The sequence below is a fragment of the Podarcis pityusensis genome (assembly GCF_964106645.2).
Source record: "Podarcis pityusensis genome assembly, chromosome: 3".
In the NCBI taxonomy this organism is placed as follows: Eukaryota; Metazoa; Chordata; class Lepidosauria; order Squamata; family Lacertidae; genus Podarcis; species Podarcis pityusensis.
In genome coordinates, this window is record NC_138026.1 from 116986038 (window position 1) to 117010505 (window position 24468).

The 24468-nt window shown below is 45.1% G+C and overlaps 1 protein-coding gene and 2 long non-coding RNA genes across 4 annotated transcripts; 2 read left to right on the forward strand and 1 right to left on the reverse strand.

Annotated features, from left to right (window-relative positions):
* Window positions 1-3077: 3077 nt before the first annotated feature.
* LOC308474692 lies at window positions 3078-6708 on the forward strand. Its single transcript, XR_013984851.1, has 2 exons — window positions 3078-3320; window positions 6252-6708. It is a non-coding gene; the product is annotated as an uncharacterized lncRNA (long non-coding RNA).
* A 1476-nt stretch (window positions 6709-8184) lies between these two features.
* On the reverse strand, window positions 8185-9782 carry LOC308474725. The gene is made up of 2 exons (XR_013984898.1): window positions 9582-9782; window positions 8185-8317 (listed from the first exon to the last, which is right to left on the reverse strand). It is a non-coding gene; the product is annotated as an uncharacterized lncRNA (long non-coding RNA).
* Window positions 9783-13633: 3851 nt separating this feature from the next.
* LOC308474072 (beta-defensin 1-like) lies at window positions 13634-17035 on the forward strand. Of its 2 annotated transcripts, none has more exons than XM_081000062.1 (3): window positions 13634-13765; window positions 15423-15513; window positions 16746-17035. In XM_081000062.1, exons 1-3 carry the CDS (start codon window positions 13646-13648, stop codon window positions 16889-16891), a joined length of 357 nt encoding a protein of 118 aa, XP_080856188.1. In that variant the 5' UTR covers window positions 13634-13645; the 3' UTR covers window positions 16892-17035. The 2 variants fall into 2 exon arrangements, 1 of the variants encoding a protein (XP_080856188.1); XR_013984483.1 differs by having other exon boundaries at window positions 13748-13798.
* The last annotated feature ends 7433 nt before the right edge of the window (window positions 17036-24468 follow it).

The window sequence follows — 24468 nt, forward strand, 5'->3', positions numbered from 1 at the left end:
GTTTGACTTTTAAAACGAGGCTGCATTTTAAATTGCATTTTAACCTGTATTTTAAATTGGGGTTTTTTTTTCTTTTCTTTTTTTCTTATTATGTTTTTACTGAAATTTTATTGATGTTAGCCGCCCTAAGCCTGGCTCTGGCCGGGGAGGGTGGGGTATAAATAAAATTTATTATTATTATTATTACTACTACTAATAATAATAAAAATTATTATTAAAAATAAATTGTCTAGCATCCTTTTCCCTCACAAGCAGATGCCTCTGGAGAAGCCCAGAGACAGGGCGGTAAGGCAATAGCTGCCCCTGGATTGCTCAGTCGGTTAGAGCGTGGTGCTGATAATGCCAAGGTTCTGAGTTCGATCCCCGTCTGAAACAGCTGCCATATTCCTGCATTTTGGGGGGTTGGACTAGATGACCCTTAGGGTCCCTTCCAATTCTATGATTCCTCACTGTTGCTGCCTAGCAAACGGCACTGAACTTACATTCATAAAGACATAAGACTTGGCTGGATCGCGCCAATGGCCAGTCTAGTCCAGCATCCTGTTCTTACAGTGGCTGTGCGAAATCCGCAAGGAGCATCCAAGCACAAGAGCCCTCTCCCCTCCAGCAATTTGTGTTAGAAACATTGATGCCTCCCACCGTGGAAGCAGAGCTCAACCATAATAGCTGGTAGCCCTCTAAAGGTAAAGGGACCCCTGACCATTAGGTCCAGTCGTGGCCTGCTCTGGGGTTGCGGCGCTCATTGGCCGAGGAAGCCGGCGTACAGCTTCTGGGTCATGTGGCCAGCATGACTAAGCTGCTTCTGCCAAATCAGAGCAGTGCATGGAAATACCATTTTCCTTCCCGCTGGAGTGGTACCTATTTATCTACTTGTACTTTGACGTGCTTTCGAATTGCTAGGTTGGCAGGAGCAGGGACCGAGCAACAGGAGCTCACCCCGTCGCGGGGATCCGAACCGCCGACCTTCTGATCGGCAAGTCCTAGGCTCTGCGGTTTAACCCACAGCGCCACCCACGTCCCTTAGTAGCCCTCTAGTCCTCTTTAAAAGCCATCCATCACTGCCTGCTGTGGCAGGGAGTTCCATAGTTTAACGATGCACAGCATGAAGAAGCAAAGTGCTTTGAGTGGTGCATACGCGGGACTGGGAAATTATATTCTCTGTGTGAGAAGCACCACTGGTGGTCAGATTATTATTATTATTATTATTCAATTAAATTTGCATAACGCTCTTCATCCATAGATCTCAGGGTTGTTCACAACATAAAATTGTAATAGATGGAGTGGAATAGACGGAACTGTATGTTTGTATGTCTTAAGGCAATGTTCCGTCAATAGAGAAATGCTTATCTCAGGAATGCTGGGGAAAAGTAAAATAGAAAGAAAAGAGCAAGATTGGTATAAAATTATGATCTTAGCTGGTATGCTAGTTATTGCATCAGGATGGAAAGAAAAGGATAAATGGACAACGGAAAAATGGAATGACTGTGTTTTTGAATATATACAATCTGATATATTTGAACAGGTAATTGCAGAAGATACATGGGAAAACAAATGTCAAAAGATTTTGAATAAATGGACAAGTTATAGGAATTGGATAGCATGGGGGGAAGCCAACCCAAGCATTCAAATTAGAATGAATAATCTGTGCACATGGTTAAAGATTTGAAGAGAGAACAATTTTTGGGGGGGAGGGGTTAAAGGGGAGGGACGAAGGGGGGGAAATTAGGATAAATGAGTAGGGGCAAAAGTATATACTGTTATGCATAACGAATAGGAGGAGGATTTCGATGTTATTGTTAGATTTTCGACTGAATGATTTTTCTGTAAGTTATTCAACGTCCATGGATGAAAGTATGATTATTTAAAATTAATTAATTAAGGCAATGCTCCCCGGCATGGCACCCATGGGTGCAACGACACCCGAGGAACTCTCTCCCATGGCACCTGTGAGGCTCTCTACTCCCCCCCCCCCCATACCACTGCTGATGGCAGTGGAGGTGGTTGAAATCTTTGGGGTATCTTCTCAAGATGTCCCGATTTTTTTAAAAAAAATGAAATGAACATTATATTAATAATAATAATAATAATAATAATAATAATAATAATAATTTATTTGTCCCCCCCCCCCCGTCTGGCTGAGTCTCCCCAGCCACTCTGGGCGGCTCCCAATTGTTAAAAACAATACAGCATTAAATATTAAAAACTTCCCTAAACAGGGCTGCCTTCAGATGTCTTTTAAAGATAAGATAGCTACTTATTTCCTTCACATCTGAAGGGAGGGTGCTCCACAGGCTGGGCACCACTACCGAGAAGGCCCTCTGCCTGGTTCCCTGTAACCTCACTTCTCACAATGAGGGAACCGCCAGAAGGCCCTCGGTGCTGGACCTCAGTGTCCGGGCTGAACGATGGGGGTGGAGACGCTCCTTCAGGTATACTGGGCCAAGGCTGTTTGGGGTTTTAAAGGTCAGCACAACACTTTGAATTGTGCTCGGAAAAGTACCGGGAGCCAATGTAGGTCTTTCAAGACCAGTGCTATGTGGTCTCTGCGGCCGCCCCCAGTCACCAGTCTAGCTGCCACATTCTGGATTAGTTGTAGTTTCTGGGTTACCTTCAAAGGTAGCCCCACGTAGAGTGCATTGCAGTAGTCCAAGTGGGAGATAACTAGAGCATGCACCACTCTGGCGAGACAGTCCGCGGGCAGGTAGGGTCTCAGCCTGCGTACGAGATGGAGCTGGTAGACAGCTGCCCTGGACACAGAATTAACCTGCGCCTCCATGGACAGCTGTGAGTCCAAAATGACTCCCAGGCTGCGCACCTGGTCCTTCAGGGGCACAGTTACCCCATTCAGGACCAGGGAGTCCTCCACACCTGCCCGCCTCCTTTCCTCCCAAAATAGTACTTCTGTCTTGTCAGGATTCAACCTCAATCTGTTACATTTATTCGAATCGGCGAGTACCTGGAGATGGCTTGTGTGGTCAACAAGCGGCCGATTCAAAGTGAACCATCCTCTGAGAAGAAAACAATGGAACATTCCAGATCTCTCACACGACCTGCTTCAGCCAATAGGGACACAGGACTTTAATTCTTGGGTTCGCTGGCGTGTTGGCTCCTTTCCACCGGGAGAACAATGGACTTTGTAGGTTATGTATGCTGATTATTATTTCACCCACTGCTACTCCGGTCTTGTTGGCCAAGCAGTTGACCTCATCTATGTTTACACATTTGTTCCAGTTCCTCGGAGATCACAGGTGACCCTCCAGCCATGAGGTTCCGTAATCTGTTGATCGTTGCCATTTTGGGTGCCTTTCTAGTCTCTTTAGGTAAGAGGAACAAGCTGAGTCGCTTATCACATGGGATCCCTTCTGAGACTTGATGGACATGTTTGGTGGGTTCCATGCCCTTCTCTCTGGAAAAAATAATGGGGAGGGGGATTCCCGGCAGCTCACCCAAAGGGAGACATCCGTGCAACTCTCATGCTCCACATAATGCTTCCATGTGGCCTGTTTCTTGAGCATTCGTCCTGCCTGCTTGTGAGGAGGCCAGGCGACACCAGCTATTTCATGAGCATTCATCCTTATTTACTTGCAAGGAGGTTAGAAGGGTCAGCCTCAAAAACCAGTATTATCCCCACACTGGTACCTTGGTCCTCAAACTTAACCCGTTCTGGAAGTCCGTTCCAAAAGTAATGCAAAACGGATTAATCCGTTCCATACTTTTAAAAACAACTCCTAAAACAGCAATTTAACATGGAATTTTACTATCTAATGAAACCATTGATCCATAAAACAGAAGCAATAAACAATTTGCTGTGGTCACTGAACTGGGTTCCACACAGTCAAAAAAAGCCACAAAAACAAAAACGCAAACTAAATAGCAAAAACAGAAAGACCTCACCGCAACACTCAAAATGGAGCATGTTCGGCTTCCGAAAAAAGTTCGCAAACCGGAACACTTACTTCCAGGTTTGCAGTGTTTGGGTTCCAAGGCGTTTGAGAACCAAGGTACCACCCAGCACATTTTACTTCACTTTCCTTATCACAAAAAGCCTGAGCTTTCAGGAGAGTGGGTTTCCCAGTCATCTATAACTGCGCAACCTGAATTTGCCGCTGTGTGACTGAAGCCCACACCAAAACAGTGACAATGTGAGAGCACCCAGGGACACTCAACTTAATTCGTTCCGGAGGTCTGTTCTTAACCTGAAACTGTTCCTAACCTGAGGTACCACTTTAGCTAATGAGGCCTCCCGCTGCCGCCACACGATTTCTGTTCTCATCCTGAAGCAAAGTTCTTAACCCAAGGTACTACTTCCGGGTTAGCGGAGTCTGTAACCTGAAGTGTTTGTAACCCGAGGTACCACTGTATAATTATTTTTTACTAAATAAATTTATTAGTTGCTTTTTTGCCATGGCAGCTCAAAGCAACTTACAAAATGACTTACAGAACAACAAAACATTCATGCATTAAAACCAGGGGGAGGGGCACAGTAGTAATACATCCCACCCATTCTATAAGGCTACGGAGAGTTAAAAGCCAAAGGCATGGTTTAAAAAGGAAGTTTTTTGCCTGGTTCTGAAGATACAGTCGTACCTCTGCTTACGTATCCCTCTGGATAAGTACAGTGGTGCCTCACAAGACGAAATTAATCCGTTCCGCGAGTCTCTTCGTCTTGCGGTTTTTTCGTCTTGCAAACCACGGCTATTAGCGGCTTAGTGGCTATTAGCGGCTTAGCGGCTATTAACGGCTTAGCGGCTTAGTGGCTATTAACGGCTTAGCGGCTTTAAGAAAAAGGAAACAAACTCGCAAGAACTCGCAAGACGTTTCGTCTTGCGAAGCAAGCCCATAGGGAAATTCGTCTTGCGGAACGACTCAAAAAACGCAAAACCCTTTCGTCTAGCGAGTTTTTCGTCTTGCGAGGCATTCGTCTTGCGGGGCACCACTGTAAGCTTCGGGTTGTGAATGCAGCAAATCAGGAAGTGTACGCTTCCAGGTTTCGCCATGTGCGCATGCGCAGAAGCGCTCAATCGCCCCGTTTGTGTGCCCTGCATGTGTGCACAGAAGGGCGCCTCCAGTTATCAAGTTTTTGGGATGCGGCTGGGCATCTGGAACGGATCCCATTCATAACCGGAGGTACCACTGTATATAACAATGGCACCAGGTGAGCCTTCCTGGGGAGAGCATTTCACCAGCAGGGAGCCAAGGAAGAAAAGGCCTGTTCTCATGTTGCTAACTTCTGGGCCTCACATGGAGGGGGCACAAGAAGAAGGGCCTCAGATGATGATTGCGGGGTTCAGGTCGATTCATATGGGAAGAGGTGGTTCTTCAAGTATTGTGGTCCTGAGCAACATAAGGATTTATAGGCTGAAACCAGGACTTTTTTTATTTAAAATGCATCTCTGGGTTATTTGTGTGGCCTGTCTGGTGTTTTGACATGAGTAGAATGTGTGCTTTTATTTAAAATGCATCTCTGGGTTATTTGTGGGGCATAGGAATTCATTTCCCCCATATATAAAAAAGGAACATGCCTAAAGATATATAATGAAGGCGCCAGGCGAACTTCCCTAGGGAGAGCATACCACAAACGGGGAGCAACTACAGAGAAGGCCCCGTTCTCGTGTTGCCACCCTCCGGACCTCTCAAGGAGAAGGCCCACGAAGGAGGGTCTCAGATGATGATCTCAGGGTCTGGGTAGGTTCACATGGGAAGAGGAGTTACAGATAGGTAGCCGAGTTGGTCTGCCATAGTCAAAATAAAAAATATTCCTTCTAGTAGCACCTTAAAGACCAACTAAGTTAGTTCTTGGTATGAGCTTTCGTGTGCATGCACACTTCTTCAGATATGGGAAGAGGAGGTCCTTGAGGTATTGCGGTCCTGAGCCATTTAAGGCTCACTAGTCGGACCCATAGCCGGATCCAAGGTGGGCAGCAACAGGAATACTACCATGCAGATATCCGGTGAATGTTTAATAAATGGGTCCCCCAATGCAAGTTTTGGTTAAAGGTGTGTTCTGGGTCTGAAAGGTTGAAGATACCCAGTCTGCAATGGCCAACCATCATTTCAGATGGGGGTCTTTCTGAACCCTTACCTGGGACCTTTGACATGAAAAGCAGGTGTTCTGCCACTAAAGTACAGACCCTCCCCCCCCCATCCTAATTGCAAATGTATCCCACTCCCCAGATCATTGTCACCCCACCCTTCCCCTTCTCTTATAATGAAGCGCGAGTGATCATGAATCATCATTTTCCTTTGCTAAGGAGCCGGTTTGAACTTATTCGCCAGGCGCTGCCGGCGGAGAGCAGGAAAATGCCGAGGCAATCGGTGCTTCTACAATGAAATCGAGATCAGCACATGCTACCACACAAAAATAAAATGCTGCCGGGAGAAGGATTGAGAGGCGCCGGCGCCGAGACTGTTACGGATGACCTGAGAACCTGGGCGAGAGTGTCCCAAGAGAACCGACGTCTCTGAGTCTGCATGCTGTTTTTAGGAAAGCGGTTTCTCCCAGCTCAACAATTCCACTGTGAAACGGAGAGGAAATCAGGACCGCTGTGCGCATTTGCGCATCCTCTGACATTGTCTTTCTTTCCTCTTCTTCCTTTCAAAGCACTCGCAGCCTTTCCAACCCCTGCTGTCAAACTGTAGCACCAATCCCTCATTGCAAAAACAAATCACAGATTTATACAATAAACAAATGATTCTTTTTTATAATAATTTTAAAAAATGAGACCTGTGTTGTTATAGGTGGCCAAGAATTCTGTGCAAGCACCTGGGTAGGCTGACTCAGAACATTGTTCTGGACTCCCCACTTCTCTGGGGACGAAGACATTTCAGAGTCAGCAAGACTTAGCCCAGTTTGTTTTGCTTTGGAGGGAAATTTGAGCGCTTTTCTTGCAATCCTTGGGTTTTACAGCATGATTGCATCTTATGCGGGGGTTCAGCTCTGAGAATTCCACATATGCACAAAAGTCACATATACCCAAATTGTTGGAGCCACACCCATGGTCAGTGGGGGAGAGAGAGAGAGAGAAAGAGAGAGAGAGAGTCCCTAGTACAGTGGAGCCTAAGTTTTTGAGCGTCTTGGAATCCAAACGATTTGGAACCCAAATGCCAAAAACCCAGAAGTAATTGCTTCCATATTTGAATGCACCTCAGAAGTCAAACAGCTTCCGGGCATAGCTGTCAACTTTTCCCTTTTCTTGCAAGGAATCCTATTCAGAATAAGGAATTTCCCTTTAAAAAGGGAAACGTTGACAGCTATGCTTCTGGGGCACATTTCTCTGTTGTTTTCAATGGATTTTGCCAACTGCCTGTTGATCCTCAGTTTTCGAACGTTTCAGAAGTCGAATGGTCTTCCGGAATGGATTACGTTCGAAAACCAAGGCTCCACTGTATCATAGCTGTCAACTTTCAGATTTGAAAATAAGGGATCAGCAGCCTTGAAAATAAGAGTTCAGCATCCTCACCTGTCCCGGGAACAGTCTACGGGATATCTAACAATCCAGGATAGCAGCGGGAAGCAGCAGGAAACGGTGCTGGAATAAGGGGATTTCCCGCAAAAAAAAGGGAAAGTAGACAGCTATGCACTGTATCCCTAAAGCCAGAGTGCTGAGCAGACCTTGTTCCCCAAGCAAGGAGATCTTAAAATCTCTTTAGGCACTAGATAACTGAAGTGGATGAGGTGCAAAAAGAGATTTTTAAGCTCTCTTCCTTGCTTGGGCATTAAGGTACACCCAACTCACCAGCTCTGGGAGGCTAGCGATGCTTATGCAAGATCTCACAGTCAGTAGGAAGAAGCTTTTGATGCCTCAAAGGCTCTGTGCATTGAATTCTAAAGCTCAACTGAAGAAAGCACTTCTTCAAGCAGTGCATAGGGGTCTTTGTTTTGGGGTTTGGGGGTTTTTCACTGTCTGGACAGCAACATTTTTGCACTTTTTTTTGAACTTCGTTAAGCAATCAAAACTTTTCACAACGAAAGAAAGAGTCAGGTGGCAACTTGCTATTTTAGATCCATAGTGCATGGTCGGATATGACATCAGAACATGAAGAAATTCCGTCTAAGGCCAGACTAGAAAATAAGTTCATTGTTCTCACTGGAGCAGAGAGGGCTAGTAATACAGTGGAACCTTGGGTTAAGAACTTAATTCATTCCAGAGGTCCATTCTTTTTCTTCCCCCCCCCCCAAAAAAAAAACCCACCGTTTTATTCGTACAGAGGAAAATACATCAGATAGTGAGCATTCCATTTTCAGCCCATAATCCAGAGCCATTAACAAACTGGTTTTCACCAGACATTCTGGCCCGAAGTCACAGAATTAGGAATTCTAAATACGGTCATCTGTCTCCTGAGAAATCTGTATGTGGGACAAGAAGCTACAGTTAGAACTGGATATGGAACAACTGATTGGTTCAAAATTGGGAAAAGAGTACGGCAAGGCTGTATATTGTCTCCCTGCTTATTTAACTTATATGCAGAATTCATCATGTGAAAGGCTGGGCTGGATGAATCCCAAGCCGGAATTAAGATCGCCGGAAGAAATATCAACAACCTCAGATATGCAGATGATACAACCTTGATGGCAGAAAGTGAAGAGGAATTAAAGAACCTTTTAATGAGGGTGAAAGAGGAGAGCGCAAAATATGGTCTGAAGCTCAACATCAAGAAAACGAAGATCATGGCCACTGGGCCCATCACCTCCTGGCAAATAGAAGGGGAAGAAATGGAGGCAGTGAGAGATTTTACTTTCTTGGGCTCCATGATCACTGCAGATGGTGACAGCAGTCACGAAATTAAAAGACGCCTGCTCCTTGGGAGAAAGGCGATGGCAAACATAGACAGCATCTTAAAAAGCAGAGACATCACCTTGCCAACAAAGGTCCGTATAGTTAAAGCCATGGTTTTCCCAGTAGTGATGTATGGAAGTGAGAGCTGGACCATAAAGAAGGCTGATCGCCGAATAATTGATGCTTTTGAATTATGGTGCTGGAGGAGACTCTTGAGAGTCCCATGGACTGCAAGAAGATCAAACCTCTCCATTCTGAAGGAAATCAGCCCTGAGTGCTCACTGGAAGGACAGATCCTGAAGCTGAGGCTCCAATACTTTGGCCACCTCATGAGAAGAGAAGACTCCCTGGAAAAGACCCTGATGTTGGGAAAGATGGAGGGCACAAGGAGAAGGGGACGACGGAGAATGAGATGGTTGGACGGTGTTCTCGAAGCCACAAACATGAGTCTGACCAAACTGCGGGAGGCAGTGGAAGACAGGAGTGCCTGGCGTGCTCTTGTCCATGGGGTCATGAAGAGTCGGACACGACTAAACGACTAAACAACAACAAATACGGTCATACCTCGGGTTGAATGCTCTTCGAGTTGAGTGCATTCGAGTTGCACTCCGTGGCAACCGGGAAGTAACGGAGTGCGTTACTTCCGGGTTTCACCGCTTGCGCATGCGCTCAAAATGACATCACGCACATGCGCAGAAGCGGCGAAAAGTGACGCGTGCATGCCCAGGCATGCCATTGCTAGTTACGTTTACCTCTAGATGCGAACGAGGCTCCGGAACGGATCCCGTTCATATCTAGAGGTACCACTGTAGAGCTAATCTCTCTCTGCTAAAGCGACAAGGTGTGCATTAATCTCTGCTTCTGTAAGGATGCTGAATTTAGGATTATCAAGTGTGACAACTCCTACTTCTATTTCAGAAGGTTTGAAGTCAATGGACAAAACAGTAGAGAGGCAGGGTATTGCTGTCTCCACTGTCTCTTCTAATGTCCAGTCCAATTTTTTCTTCACTTCACCTCCCCCTGGAGGTCCGTTCTTAACCCAAAACCGTTCTTAACCTGAGGTGTGCTTTCGCTAATGGGGCCTCCCACTGCCGCCCTGCCGCTGCCGCACGATTTCCGTTCTCATCCTGGGGCAAAGTTCTCAACCCGAGGTACTACTTCTGGGTTAGCAGAGTTTATAACCCGAAGTGTTTGTAACGCGAAGCATTTGTAACCTGAGGTACCACTGTAGTGCACAGGCTGGAAGATGCAGGACAGGTAAAAGAGTTCAACTATGGAACTCCCTGCCACAGGAAACAGTGGTGGCCACCAACTTAGATGGCTTTAAAAAGAAGATTCATGGAGGGGGAGAGGGCTATGAATGTCTGTACTGTGCCTCCACAGGAGGAGGAAGCAATGCTTCCAAATACCAGTTGTTCGGAACCACAGGAGAAAAAGAATAATCTTGTGCTTGGATTTTCTTGCTGGTCTCCCACAGACATCTGAGAACCAGATGCTGTGCTAGATGAGCCATTGGCCTGATCCAGCAGGCTCTTATGTTCTTATGTTCTTGTTGTTGTTGTTGTTGTTGTTGTTGTTTAGTCGTGTCCGACTCTTCGTGACCCCATGGACCAGAGCACACCAGGCACTCCTGTCTTCCTCTGCCTCCCGCAGTTTGGTCAAACTCATGCTGGTAGCTTTGAGAACACTGTCCAACCATCTCGTCCTCTGTCCTCCCCTTCTCCTTGTGCCCTCCATCTTTCCCAACATCAGGGTCTTTTCCAGGGAGTCTTCTCTTCTCATGAGGTGGCCAAAGTCTTGGAGCCTCAGCTTCAGGATCTGTCCTTCCAGTGAACACTCAGGGCTGATTTCCTTAAGAATAGATAGGTTTGATCTTTCTTCTTGCAGTCCATGGGACTCTCAAGAGTCTCCTCCAGCACCAGAATTCAAAAGCATCAATTATTCGGCGATCAGCCTTCTTTATGGTCCAGCTCTCACTTCCATACATCACTACTGGGAAAACCATAGCTTTAAGTATACGGACCTTTGTTGGCAAGGTTATGTCTCTGCTTTTTAAGATGCTGTCTAGGTTTGTCATTTACTACATCTCTATCCCATCTTTAACCCAGCCAGATGGGCGGGGTATAAATAATAAATTATTATTATTATTATTATTATTATTATTATTATTATTATTCCTCCAAGGAGTGCAAGATGACATAGAGTGTTCTGCTCCCCATTTTATCCTCACAACAACCCTGAGAGGTAGGATTGCCAGAGACCGGCCCAACGTCACCAAGTGAGCTTCATTCATTGTAGTGGCTGGGGAAACTCTCACTTCCATACATCACTACTGGGAAAACCATAGCTTGAACTACACAGACCTTTGTTGGCAAGGTGATGTCTCTGCTTTTTAAGATGCCAAAAAACGAAAACAAAACACACACACACAGAGACACAAAATGCCAGCAAAAGAACAAAACAGGTAATATTAATAAACAAACCTTTAAAAAGCAAATAACATTGTCTTACTGCACTGACACATGGATAGGGAAGCTTGTGGTGGTGTGAAATGATATCATATGTTTGGGAGGCAGTGATACCCCAGCCACAGATATCATGCTTGATATTGGACTGAGTAAATATCATGTGAAGGCAGCTACGTTCTTCTAGAGCAGGCATGGCCAAACTTGGCCCTCCAGCTGTTTTGGGACTACCATTCCCATCATCTCTGACCACTGGTCTTGTTAGCTAGGGATGATGAGGGTTGTAGTCCAGAAACAGTTGGTGGGCCAAGTTTGGCCATGCCTGTCCTAGAGCAAGTACAGTACTTTTGATATTATATTAGACTACCGAATCCAGCTGCCATACGTGCTTTCAAAATAAGGCACATGTGCTGATATTTTCACATTCAGGTGCATGAGTCATGTTGCCCAATTTTAATTTACTGAGCTGTACACCTGTTAGAGGGACGCGGGTGGCGCTGTGGGTTAAACCACAGAGCCTAGGGCTTGCCGATCAGAAGGTCAGTGGTTCGAATCCCTGCAACAGGGTGAGCTCCAGTTGCTCGGTCCCTGCTCCTGTCAACCTAGCAGTTCAAAGGCACATCAAAAGTGCAACTAGATAAATAGGTACCGCTCCAACGGGAAGGTAAACAGCATTTCCGTGCGCTGCTCTGGTTCGCCAGAAGCAGCTTAGTCATGTTGGCCACATGACCCGGAAGCTGTATGCTGGCTCCCTCGGCCAATAAAGTGAGATAAGCGCCGCAACCCCAGAGTCATCCATGACTGGACCTAATGGTCAGGGATCCCTTTACCTTTACCTTTACACCTGTTGGAAGTGTGCATTGGCTCTGTTTGAAATCCAAACTGGGATGCTTCACAGCGTTTTTATATATGCCTGAGTTGGGTGGCAATGTTAACAAGGCACCCTAAATCAGAGGAACACTCACACTCTCTCCCAAAGCCTTGACTCAGTCACAGATGCACACAAAATGCTGCAGACTCCTTTGTGTTGTTAAAAGAGAAGCCAAGCTGACACATTTTATTTTTTTTTCCTTTCTTTTTTAAATAATATTTATTAAAATTTCAAAAGAAGAAAAATCACATTAATAAGAAAATTAACAATAAAAAGGAAAAATACAAAATACAAAAAAGAAAAAACAGTTAAAAACAATTCCATCTTTTCATCACTTCTTTTACGATTACTTGTTTCCCGGACCTCCTCATACCTCCCTCTTTTGTATTCTAATTCAATTTGTTAATCCAGCAATTCCTTTCCCTCCTTTTTAATCCTAATCTTTAATCTTGATATATTATAACATTAAAATTTTACATATTGAAAACAAGCTGACACATTTTAATGGTCGGGTTTAGCTTTTAAACAGAAGGAATTTTTTTATCAGTTTCTTCAGTCACGGTGCTTTGGGGAAGATAGAATACTGAGGAAAATTATTTGTTTTACAAGCTTGCCTACTGCTAATTTTGCAAGTTCTGCCTCTCCAGAGCTGGTTGCTTAGAAGAGTGGATCAGAAGAATCAGGGTACCTCCCACCCTTTAAAAAACATTTCAAGTCACAACAAGCAGAGCAACTACTTTAATTGTTTTAATTTTATGCTGGGGGTGGGCTTCTTGTTCTTTTTCAGTTTGCCTTTGTGCTGAGTTTTAGTTCTAGAGAACTTACAATGTTTAGAGCACAATGTTGTCACTCTTCATTCCTTCCTTCTGTGGCAGTGAAAAGTTCATTTTAATTCTTGGTTTTGTAACATCCTTAACTTTCCCCCCACCCCAAGAGCAACCTTAAATAAGACTCCTGGCGCTATAACCTATTTGTCTTCAGTGTGAAGGTTTCTTTACCAGGAAATGTCATCCCAGCAATTTTCTGATTGATTTCCCATAAGAAATTCAGAGAGGTTAAGTGATTCCTGTTTTTCCATCCCAAATCTGTAAAAGACTGCCTTCCTTCTGAAATTTGGCAGGATTCATGTCCTCAGACCATGGCAGCAAATTTCATCCATTCTTACCAAATACAAATACAAAAAAAAGAGATGCCTGAAAATTCTACCCACTTCTGTCAAAAAGTCCCCCATATTAGTAAATGATGGGAAACAGAGCTTTGTTTTTAACAGACCCAAAACATGAGTTGAATCAGACAGACAACAGAGTGACTTGAAAGAAATTAGGCTGTTTCCCACAGTGACAGATACAAACGAAATTGATGGTTGGTGCACACCCCTAAAACTTGTTCCAGCCCTTAAAAACTAAAGACCAGTTGAAAAGTCAGGTCTCCTTTTCAGTCAATTGGAAAGGAGTCACATACATATGCAACCTGATTGGCTAATATCACTCTAGAATGAAGCAGTCTTGAAACAAGAGGCTGCTAGACAAACAATGGTCTTTCCTTTCCAGCCTATGGGGAAAGAGAATTTCATTCTCTTATGTCATACTAGGTGTTCCAAGCATGAGATGGTTAGAACCGCAGTGGGAGCAAAGCACCACAGGGCGTCGAGGGTAAGAACTGTCTGATGGCTGTTTCGTTGTCTGGTAGTTAATAGTATTTGCGATAGAACCTGTGTGTTGAAATGTAGAAATGATCTGTGTGGGTCTTCCCCCAACACTGGCCCATTCATCAACCATAAAAACTAGAGAGGACCAAAGCTTTGGGTTGTGTTGCCTGTTCTTGAGGGTGTGTTAAGTGGCATTAACAAATTACAGTTACTCTAGTCGTTGGCTTTCCATGATGATCCCTGAGCAAGAACCAGTAATTACCTTGTGGGTTTTGGAAAAAAAATGTACCCCAGGGTGTGTGTTTTCCCCTTTTATCTGTGGAGACAGACAAAATAACAACCAGACCAACACCACTGGTGGTCAGAGGCGGTTTTAGGGTAGCGCAAAGGGTTCAGCCGCACTGAGGGCCACAAGGGGTGCCACAACAATGGAAAATGGAGCACGAGAGATGGTGGGGATAAAATTTTAACATCATGCAGGGCACTGCTGGAATTTGACATCCCAGTGTCTGCCACCGCTGATGGTCCTTGGTAATCTTTCTGTAAAACTCTCGATGAATGACGAATGTATTGGATTTATTTGCTCTTCTTTTATACTGTTGTTCCCATGGTTGCTTCTGTTGTTATGAAAATTTCTTAACCACCTGAGTGGCAGGCCTTGGGTTCTCACATTTCAGTGGTGCCCTGTGTAACACCAAAATTTGCCTCCCACTCGCCTCTCACCTTCCATTCTACATCACAATTGCGGCACCCCCAAAGTTCTGCGCCCAGTGCGACCGAACTGGTCACATTCCTCTAAATCTGGCTATGCCCGGCCATTACCATAAGGTCCCATTGTGGGTCACAGCAATGCAAAAAACAAACAAACATGAAAATTAGTTAAACCAATTTACAATCGAAAGAATAAGGTGCATCCAGTTTATAGGTATAAAGCATGGTATAAATAATATCTAGCTACATTTGATGTGGCTTTGAATTCTCAGAAAGTTCGCAGCAATTTAGACTTGCATATTGGAGTAGCAAACCAAAATAGTCATAGAATAAGATATGCCTTTATAGAAACCTTCTGCTTTCATCAGCAATTTGAAGTGTATAAGACAGGGAGGAGAAGGAGCTGCTTTTAAACAATGAGGATGGATAAATGTCCTCTGAAGGTGACATCTGCCTTCTGCAAGAGTGCTCTGAAACCCTGCTCAAAGTTATGCATTGCTTTCCAAACCAAAGCCACTAGATGCTTTTCGACAGAGCTAAACCTGTATCCTGTCATGGTGAACATACATATATCTCTGTCCACAATTGATGGGAAACATTTGGATTGTTCATTAGAGACAGAGGTTGACTAGATGTGGGGAGAGAGGGAGAAAGGAAGGGAAGGGGGAAGAAAGGGCACAATCCACCACCAAAAAGGTTCCATTTCTTTCCCTACATATATACTTAACTGCTCCTCTTGCAATTTCTGGATTTATAAGAGGGTTCTTGATTTTGACTGGGAAAAGCAGGTGATGGAGAGAGGAAGATTCATCTGACATTTATTTGACACTACCTAGTTATTTATTTACTGACCCCCTTCCCCTTTTGCATCGTTGCTATTGCTAGCGGTTCATTTTATGGCACAGAAAAGGTTTACCACTGTCCCTTCTCCTTTTATTTCACCTTCCTAGTTACCCTGCAGAGTGACCCAGCCTGACCCAGCCATGAGGAGTTTCCACCTCCTGGTTGCCCTAATCCTTGCAGTGCTCCTGGTGAGCCCAGGTAAGGGGCACAGAAATGGAAGTCACTAGCAAAACGCCTCTCTGGCTTATAGGTTTCCTAGGGTAGACTTGGAAACCACAATTTAATGCAACAGGCAACAGGTAATATGCGCTCTCAAATATTAAGCTTTGATTTCAAATTCCAAAACAGAATGGGTTGCATTGTTCATGAGGCTTAATAAATCTATGCAGCAGGGAGTCCTTCCTTAGATTGGCACTTCAGGGTTCATGATCCTGGCATGGACCTGGCAAATATTGGTGGAGAAATCTATCAAGCTTCTCTTTTACACTTGCTTGCTCAAACTGAAGAGTGACAGGTTAAGGACTAGCCATTCTCTGTAGTCCCTGCACCTCCTTCCTTTGATCAACTGCCCTCTTGGTACAGAAAATTAGGAAGAGGCACTTGATCCTTCCAGATTCTTGGATCTGAGCCTAGCAACAACACCTGTATTGCAAGAGAGTAAGTGGAGAGGAGATCTCTCTGCAAATCATTCTTGGGTAGAGTCATGGATGCACCTGATATATCTGACTGTGTGTTGTTGATTTTTCTGATTCGGTAAATGGCATATGGAGTTTTTATTACTTATCTGCTTATTTGATTTCTTACCCTTTGCCCTAAGGTCCCAGGGTGAGTTAAAGCAACAGTACATACACATAAAACCATTCCGCCTGGAATGGTTTGGCGTATTTCGTCATCGTAACAAGAACAATACAAATTTGGCAAAAGCGGTGGGCCACATGAAAAGAGAAGCCATGACTGTGAAAGGATAAAACAATGCATGGTCATCCCAGGGTGAAAGAGAGGCAGTGTGGGCTAGCAGTTAGAGTGTCAGGCTAGGGAACCTGGGAAACCTGGGTTCAAATCTCTACTTGGCCACGAAACTCACAAGGCAATCTTGAGCCAGTCACAGAAGATGGTAGAAGACCTCTTTGAGGAGGGTCCCACACTTCTGAGCATAGCTGTCAACTTTTCCCTTTTCTGGTGAGGAACCCTATTTGGAATAAGGGAAATTTCCCTTTAAAGAAAGGGAAATGTTGACAGCTATTCTTCTGAGCAAAAAAAGCCCCATCTGTGGATTTTAACAGTTGAGAAGGTCAGTGGGTCTCACGTTGATAAAGCAATCTATCTCCAAACGCCAGATGTTGAGGGTGAATAACAGGGGAAGGCGTAGCCTGCCTGACCCAGCAAGGCTGACTTCAAGACATTATGTTCTCTGCTTCTTTCTTACGCAGGAAATGGGGAGCGTGAGCCCCGGTATGTGAGCCACTGCCTCCGGCGAGGAGGGATCTGTCGGTATGATGACTGCAGTGAGGGCGAGGAGCAGATTGGGACCTGCTACCACCACACCATGATCTGTTGCCGGGATGAAGTGGTTTAGTAGGGAGAGGCAAACTGGCAAACTGAAGAGATCCCCCCAAAGGAGAGAGTGTTCCTCTGCTCCCTTTTTCCAGTTATGAATTAACCTTGCCAAATGTTACACCCACACACCCTCCTAATAAAAATGTATTTTTTCTCTCTTGGATTTCTGTTTGCTACTCTCCGACAGTGGTTTGCGCTTCAATCCCCCTTGTTTCTAAAACGTTCAAGGACCAGCAGTGAGCTGGCTGCTTGAGAAGTAGAAAAAACAACAACCTTGGAATAAACCCTTCCACCACCCCATCCCCAAAATCATAAAACTTTGTGTTTTGGAGATGGCTGGTGAGTTTGTTGTTGTTGCTAGCTTGTTGGTTTGTTAACCGACAATATTGCACATGTTATGAGAAGAAAGAAGGCAAAGAATAAATATATTAAGCCATAAAGAGTCACAACCTGGGAGGACAAAAGTACAAAAATTAAGCACAGCTCCAAAAGGATAATAAAGTATTAGTTCAATCAAAGATTCCCTTTACAAACAATCAAGATTTATATAACGATTCTCCACCTTAGAGTTCCAGCATCATTGAGAATAAAACTTCTATATAGTCTTTAATGAGCCAGACATTTGTATATACTGGTGGCGCTTGTATATAAGTGACCACATGCCTCAAAATCTGTATAATATTTTTTTAATGCCATATATTCAAAAAATGGTCACTCAAGCAATGCCCTTTAGATACTTTTGGTTTGTGAGGTACCTTTTCAAGAAAGGCAAGCTATTATTCATCACCTGCTCTTCCTCTACAGTTCCCAGCACAGGTTTCAGCATTGCAATGCAATAATAATAATAATAATAATAATAATAATAATAATTGTACCCCACCCATCTGGGCGGCTTCCAACAAAGATGAAAAATACATTAAAATGTCACACATTAAAAACTTCCCTGAAGAGTGCTGCCTTCACATGTCTTCTAAATGTCAGGTAGTTGTTTATCTCTTTGACATCTGATGGGAGGGTGTTCCACAGGGCGGGTGCCACCACCGAGAAGGCCCTCTGCCTGGTTCCCTGTAGCTTTGCTTCTCGCAATGAGGGAACCGCCAGAAGGCCCTCGGCACTGGACCTCAGGGTCCAGGCAGAACGATGGGGGTGGAGACGCTCCTTCAGGGATACTGGACCGAGGCCGTTTAGGGCTTTAAAGGTTGGCAATAGTTGGCATCCATCTGTCTCGGGAGACAATGGAGCATTGCGCCTTTGGGGGTGAAGTCAAACTGTTGGAAGGTTGTAGCACCTGCTGTGGTTGTAGAGACAGATATGGGAGAGACATGTTTTGTTGCAGCTGGGGCAGACGAAGGTGTCCAGTTCTGCTTCTGCAGATGCACCATGGCGTTTTTTCTGTCTGCGCTCCTCCCAGCAGTCTTTCCTCCTCTGGTCACTGCTGTGGATACAAAACCTGACTGTCTGTCTACAGGTACTGTGGTCTACTGCAAGTGATTCCCACAGGGCAGGGTTAATGATGCCAGCCTTCATTGTCATGCTTGCAGACATCTTTGTAACACAGAGTTGGTCTGCCAATGGGCCTGGTGCCTCAAGCCAGCTCCCTGTAGAGCACACGGTTCCTACATCCTACTCATGAGTAAATACATAGTTACATTTTTTTAAAAAATAGCTTAGATGTAAAAGGGCTTAAGAACAACCAGAAAAGGAGGAGAAAAGTGGTCAAATATAGTTTTGTTGCAAAAGTCACTTTGTTGCAAAAGTACGTTTCCGAGCACAATTCAAAGTGTTGGTGCTGACCTTTAAAGCCCTAAACGGCCTTGGCCCAGTAGACCTGAAGAAGAGTCTCCACCCCCATCGTTCAGCCTGGACACTGAGATCCAGCTCCGAGGAAAGTTAGGGAAGTTTTTAATGTCTGATACTGTATTGTTTTTAATATTCAGTTGGAAGCCGCCCAGAGTTGCTGGGGAAACCTAGCCACATGGGCGGGGTATAAATAATAAATTATTATTATTACTCGACATCTCCCATCTTTGCTGCTGCTCAGGGCAGAGTGAAACAAGACAAAGACCTGCCCAAACAGTTGGGAAATCACTGATGAATTTATGGACAACTCCAAACATCCTTTTTATTCCACGTTCATGATGATTTGTGCTCACAATGCTATTGGGGCAGTCACAAGTGATTCCCGCTTTCAATACTCTGCCAAATAGCCTGCCAAAGTTTTCGAGCAGCCACTCTGCTCGCAGAATCATAGAATCCTAATCAGTGCACACTCCAATAACTTCCTGCTGAAATCCTGATCTTTTTAATACCGCAAATGCTCCAGTTTAATTTCACCCCCCTTTTGTCATGCTGCAGCCGCTTTGGACATCAATAACCAGGCAGCATTGGGGAAGCACCACAGAAGAAATGAAAACAGGATAGATCCAGCAAAGGTGCACTGATTGCAGAGCCGGCTCAAGACATTTTGCTGCCTGAGTTAAAGGCAAGATGGCATACTCCCTCAAGGTGCATATGGAAGCCAACTGGATTGGTGGTTAAATCTTACTCTACTACATGTCAAAGGATGGGACCTTCCATTCCACTAGCAGGCTAGTGTAGGCTGCCTGAGAAAACCGCCTCACTCTACCTCATCGTAGGGTCGGCCCTGACTGATCGTGCCAAGAGCATGTTGCAGAATACGCCTACAAGAAAACACCAGTTTGCGGTGACCCTCTCTTCCAACATAAAAATTATCCCGAGAAAAGACAGAAGCAGGCAGGCAACCTTAGGCCAGGTTTTTGGTTCTGCTGCTTTTGACACGCAGTTTGCCCCGTTTCCTGGATACAATCGAAACCTGATGTAAAGGGAGAAGAATTTCTCCTGGGCTCCAAGCCACAGGAACAAAGTGATCTCTGGCTATTGAAAGTGTCACCAAACTCCTGGGCTTCCATCATTCAGGTGGCTGCTGTTTGAAGTCAAGCTTTTCCCAGCCCTTCTACAGAATTTGAGGAATTCCCCCTGGGTCAAAATGACCCAGAAGGAGGGAGGAGCAGAGAAACAAGAGATCTTTTTCATTGCTACTGCTTCTTCTCTCTCTCTCTCTCTCTCTGGCTTTCTCTCTATCTGAGCTTCTGGTAAGCATTTCTTAGTGAACCCAGACACCTGTTACTTTGGATTTCTCCCATGTCAGACGGCTAGGTTGGCATCGCTATGCAGACATCTGTGTTCTTGCTGCTGCTGCTGCTGCTACTTCATCATCTTATCTCCATCACTCTGGCTGCTCCAGGTGAGATCTTCCAAAATGTCCTGGAGAGGTGACATAAATCAGGCTGGGACCAATCCTCTGATGGGTGATTGATACATGCGTGATGCATGTGTGCATCTTCGGATTCCCTATCCCTCTGTGAGTGCATTCACACTTAAGTTGGGGGAGGTGATAAAGAGGTCCTGCCTTTTACATCGGATAGGAACATAGTCACTTGGGAAACCCTGTGCTCTCCTCTAGTGCATCAAACCCTGCTTTTTCTATTGCAGAGCTAAAGGTAGAGGGACCCCTGACCATTAGGTCCAGTCGTGACCGACTCTGGGGTTGCGGCGCTCATCTCGCTTTATTGGCCGAGGGAGCCGGCGTACAGCTTCCAGGTCATGTGGCCAGCATGACTAAGCCGCTTCTGGCGAACCAGAGCAGTGCACGGAAACGCAGTTTACCTTCCCGCCAGGGCAGTACCTATTTATCTACTTGCACTTTGATGTGCTTTCGAACTGCTAGGTTGGCAAGAGCAGGGAACGAGCAACGGGAGCTCGCCCCGTCGCAGGGAACCACTGACCTTCTGATTGGCAAGTCCTAGGCTCTGTGGTTTAACCCACAGCATCACCCGCATCCCCATTGCAGAGCTAGCATATGCCTTTTTCTGTTTCAGGCTATTGGTCCAGGACTGGCTCTCTGATTGGCGATTTAGTCTCCTAGATCAGTTGAAGAATGCAATTTCCATTGTGTGCCTGGACCTCACAAACGGTCTTAATGAATGGATTATCTTAAAGTTCTCCATGCATCTTGAAAAGTAGGCTATTGTCTACATTAACCACCCACCCCACCCCACGCAAACCTTGAAGAATTTCCATGGCTTTTTCTGCAACAGACCAATACAGCTGCTTTTCTGGAATTCCTTTCGGCCTGCTCATGAGTCATTCTGAGCGACCGGTATGGGCTGTTGTTTCCAAAACTGGTGAGCCTCTTTTTTCTTCCCCGCAGGGATAATTCAAGATGAAAAGCCAGGCTGTGACTCTCTGCACCATAACTGCAGAGTGGGATACTGCTCTGAGGACGAAATCCCAAGCGGCGGGTTTTGTTTCGAACCGGTAATTATATGCTGCAGAATTTTGCCCAAGAAATACAAGAGCTCCGAGGAAACACAGGAAGTGGCACCTTTTGAAGATGTTCTGCTCAATCTCCTCTAACTGGGAGCAAGCAGCACTTCCCAAATTATATCTCCAAACTGCACAAGATGTTAAGGATGGGAAAGCATGACAAATTGTTTCCTTTGACGAGTGTTCCTTTGGACCAGTCATCAGAAGTTAAAGCTGAGCCCTACTGGATCAGGCCATCCTAGGGGAAACCCACAAGCAAGACATGACTGGGAAGAGTTGCTGTGACCACTAGGTCTGCACAGTTTTGGTTTCTTTGAATAAAGAGTTAATTTCACTGACGCCTTGCGAGTTGTTGCTGACCTGCTCCAGGCTCCGGCTCCGGCGATCCATTCACCATCTGCAGGGGCACCTGATGCAATGTGATTTATTAGGTGGGCAGCAAAGAGTATTGTTACAAAGGTTGGGTGCCTGCCCCTCTCTCTTCCGAGCGGTGGCAATAATAACAATAATAATAATAATAATAATAATAATAATAATAATAATAATAATTTATTTATACCCCGCCCATCTGGCTGGGCTTCCCCAGCCACTCTGGGCAGCTTCCAACAGAACACTAAAATACAATAACCTATTAAACATTAAAAGCTTCCCTAAACAGGGCTGCTTTCAGATGTCTTCTAAAAGTTTGGTAGTTGTTTTTCTCTTTGACATCTGGTGGGAGGGCGTTCCACAGGGCGGGTGCCACTACTAAGAAGGCCCTCTGCCTGGTTCCCTGTTACTTGGCTTCTCATAGCGAGGGAACCACCAGAAGGCCCTCGGCGCTGGACAGGCAGGACAGGTGTCCGGGCAGAACGATGGAGGTGGAGACGCTCCTTCAGGTATACTGGGCCGAGGCCGTTTAGGGCTTTAAAGGTCAGCACCAACACTTTGAATTGTGCTCGGAAACGTACTGGGAGCCAGTGTAGGTCTTTCAAGACCGGTGTTATATGGTCTCGGCGGTTGCTCCCAGTCACCAGTCTAGCTGCCGCATTCTGGATTAATTGCAGTTTCCGGGTCACCTTCAAAGGTAGCCCCACGCATTGCAGTAGTCCAAGCGAGAGATAACCAGAGCATGCATCACTCTGGCGAGACAGTCTCGCAAGAGCCCAGGGAGTCCCAGGCACCCACAAAGGGTCTGTTTCCCTTTGGAGAATGGAAGACAAGGCAGAGACTGTAATGCTTTAAGAAATATGGTTTATTCACTTATTTGCACCTTCAGTCTGCATGGAAGGAGTCCAGATCTTACCGCATGGCCAGTTTAAGAGGCAACAGCACAGGCATCCTTCTGCCTGCCTGCCCAAGATGGATCTCAGCTCTTCTTCTTCCTTCTTCCTCCCAGCAACCCTTGCCCCCACCCCACAGGAGTTCCCCTGGCAACCTTCCAAATCCCCAGTCTCTGTTCACACCTGGGGTAAGAGGGAAGGAGTTCTCTTGTATTGTTAATGTCCTTCCATTGTTCTTTTGATAGCCGTAGCTCAGCCTGGTTGTTTTGCATGAGCTAGCGCAGGAATTCCTTTGCAGCTTGCATTCATATCACAAATAACCCAAATCCTAGCATTTATTGATTTCTAGGGTTTACTGTAAACCTATAACACAGTGTGTTGAGACAGAGCGCAGGCAGCATCTCACAAGTTGATAATGGGGATGAACTGAAGATTGGAATTGTATTGCAATTTAGCAGTTACATAGAATGGTGTGCAACTGTAATTGTACTGTATTTAAGTTACTGCAAAGAATGTGTGAGCAAATGGCTGAAGACTTGTATTTTTCCATTGCAAAAGTGGGGTGGGGTAAGTTTTATGACTTGGCCCCAGTGTGTGTGTTTTTTGGAGTGTTTACTTATGTTAATGAAGTAGCCCACACAACTCAGAGTCACCAGTTAAGTTTTGCAAATGCACACAGACCTCCCTAGATGCAGCAAGGTGGAAAAAGAGAGAGACTTGGATTTTTAGCTGAAAAGTCTGCTTTTGGGCAAATACGTGTTCTTGAGCCTTATGCTAGAATCAGCACATGTAAGAATAGAAATGTATAACCGAGACAACGTATTGCTCATTTTTTTTCATAACGCTTAAACCAAGTTTCTGCAAGTAAAGCTTTAAAGCTTATTTTTTGGGGATAAGAATTTATCTTTGACACAAAGGGTCAGATCAGAGAAAGAACTTCCACTGGGTACATTAGTAATCTACAAGCTGCACCCTAGAGGAGCCGACAGCCCTTCAAAGAAGGCCTCTGGATCAAAGGTGTTGGAGGGTGGACTGCAAACAATGTTATTCATTATTATATTTATCTCCCACCTTTCCTCCAAGGAGCTCAAGGTGGCGAACGACAACCCTGTAAGGTAGGGTCAGCTGAGAGACAGGGAGTAGCTCAAGCTAACCTAGCGAGCTTCATGGCTCGTTCCGTATTTGTAATACACCACCCTGGGATATTTTGATAAAGGGCAATATTATAAATTGAATGAATGAATAAATGAATAAAATAATAATAATAATAATAATAATAATAATAATAATAATAGAACCTTGGCCTCCTGGGTCCTAGTCCCAACACTCCCCAACTGTCTCTTGATGAAATGCTGGTGACAATCAGATATCACTGAAAGCAATTTCACAGTGGACATAGGGCTGCCATACGTCCGGACAATTCCAGGAATCAGGCTGCAAAAATGGTGGATTGGAATACCCAGACTTATGGAAGAAGAAGAAGAAGAAGAAGAAGAAGAAGAAGAAGAAGAAGAAGAAGAAGAAGAAAAAGAAGAAGATTTAAAAAGCTCAACTAATTTACCCAAGGGAAAACGAAAAGCTCAGCAACTTTGTCCAGATTTTCACTTTGAGGAATATGTCAACACAAGCATGTTCTGAAGCCCTTAGCTCATCCTGCTAAGTCAGGCAAAATAGCTCAGCTGGGGGCGAGTGGGAATTTCAACTAAAGCATCAAGGACAGAATGACCAATGGGCTCTTGAAAGAAGAACTGCCCCGTTGCAGATTTAGCCTGTGGTTTGCTGGAGTTCCGCCTTCTCTTCCTGCCCCTTCACCTCCCCTTTCTCTGTTTTGTTGCTTTAAACTGTTGCCACCTTGCCTGCCGGGACACGGGTGGCTCTGTGGGTTAAACCACAGAGCCTAGGACTTGCCGATCAGAAGGTCGGCGGTTCGGATCCCCGCAACGGGGTGAGCTCCCATTGCTCGGTCCCTGCTCCTGCCAACCTAGCA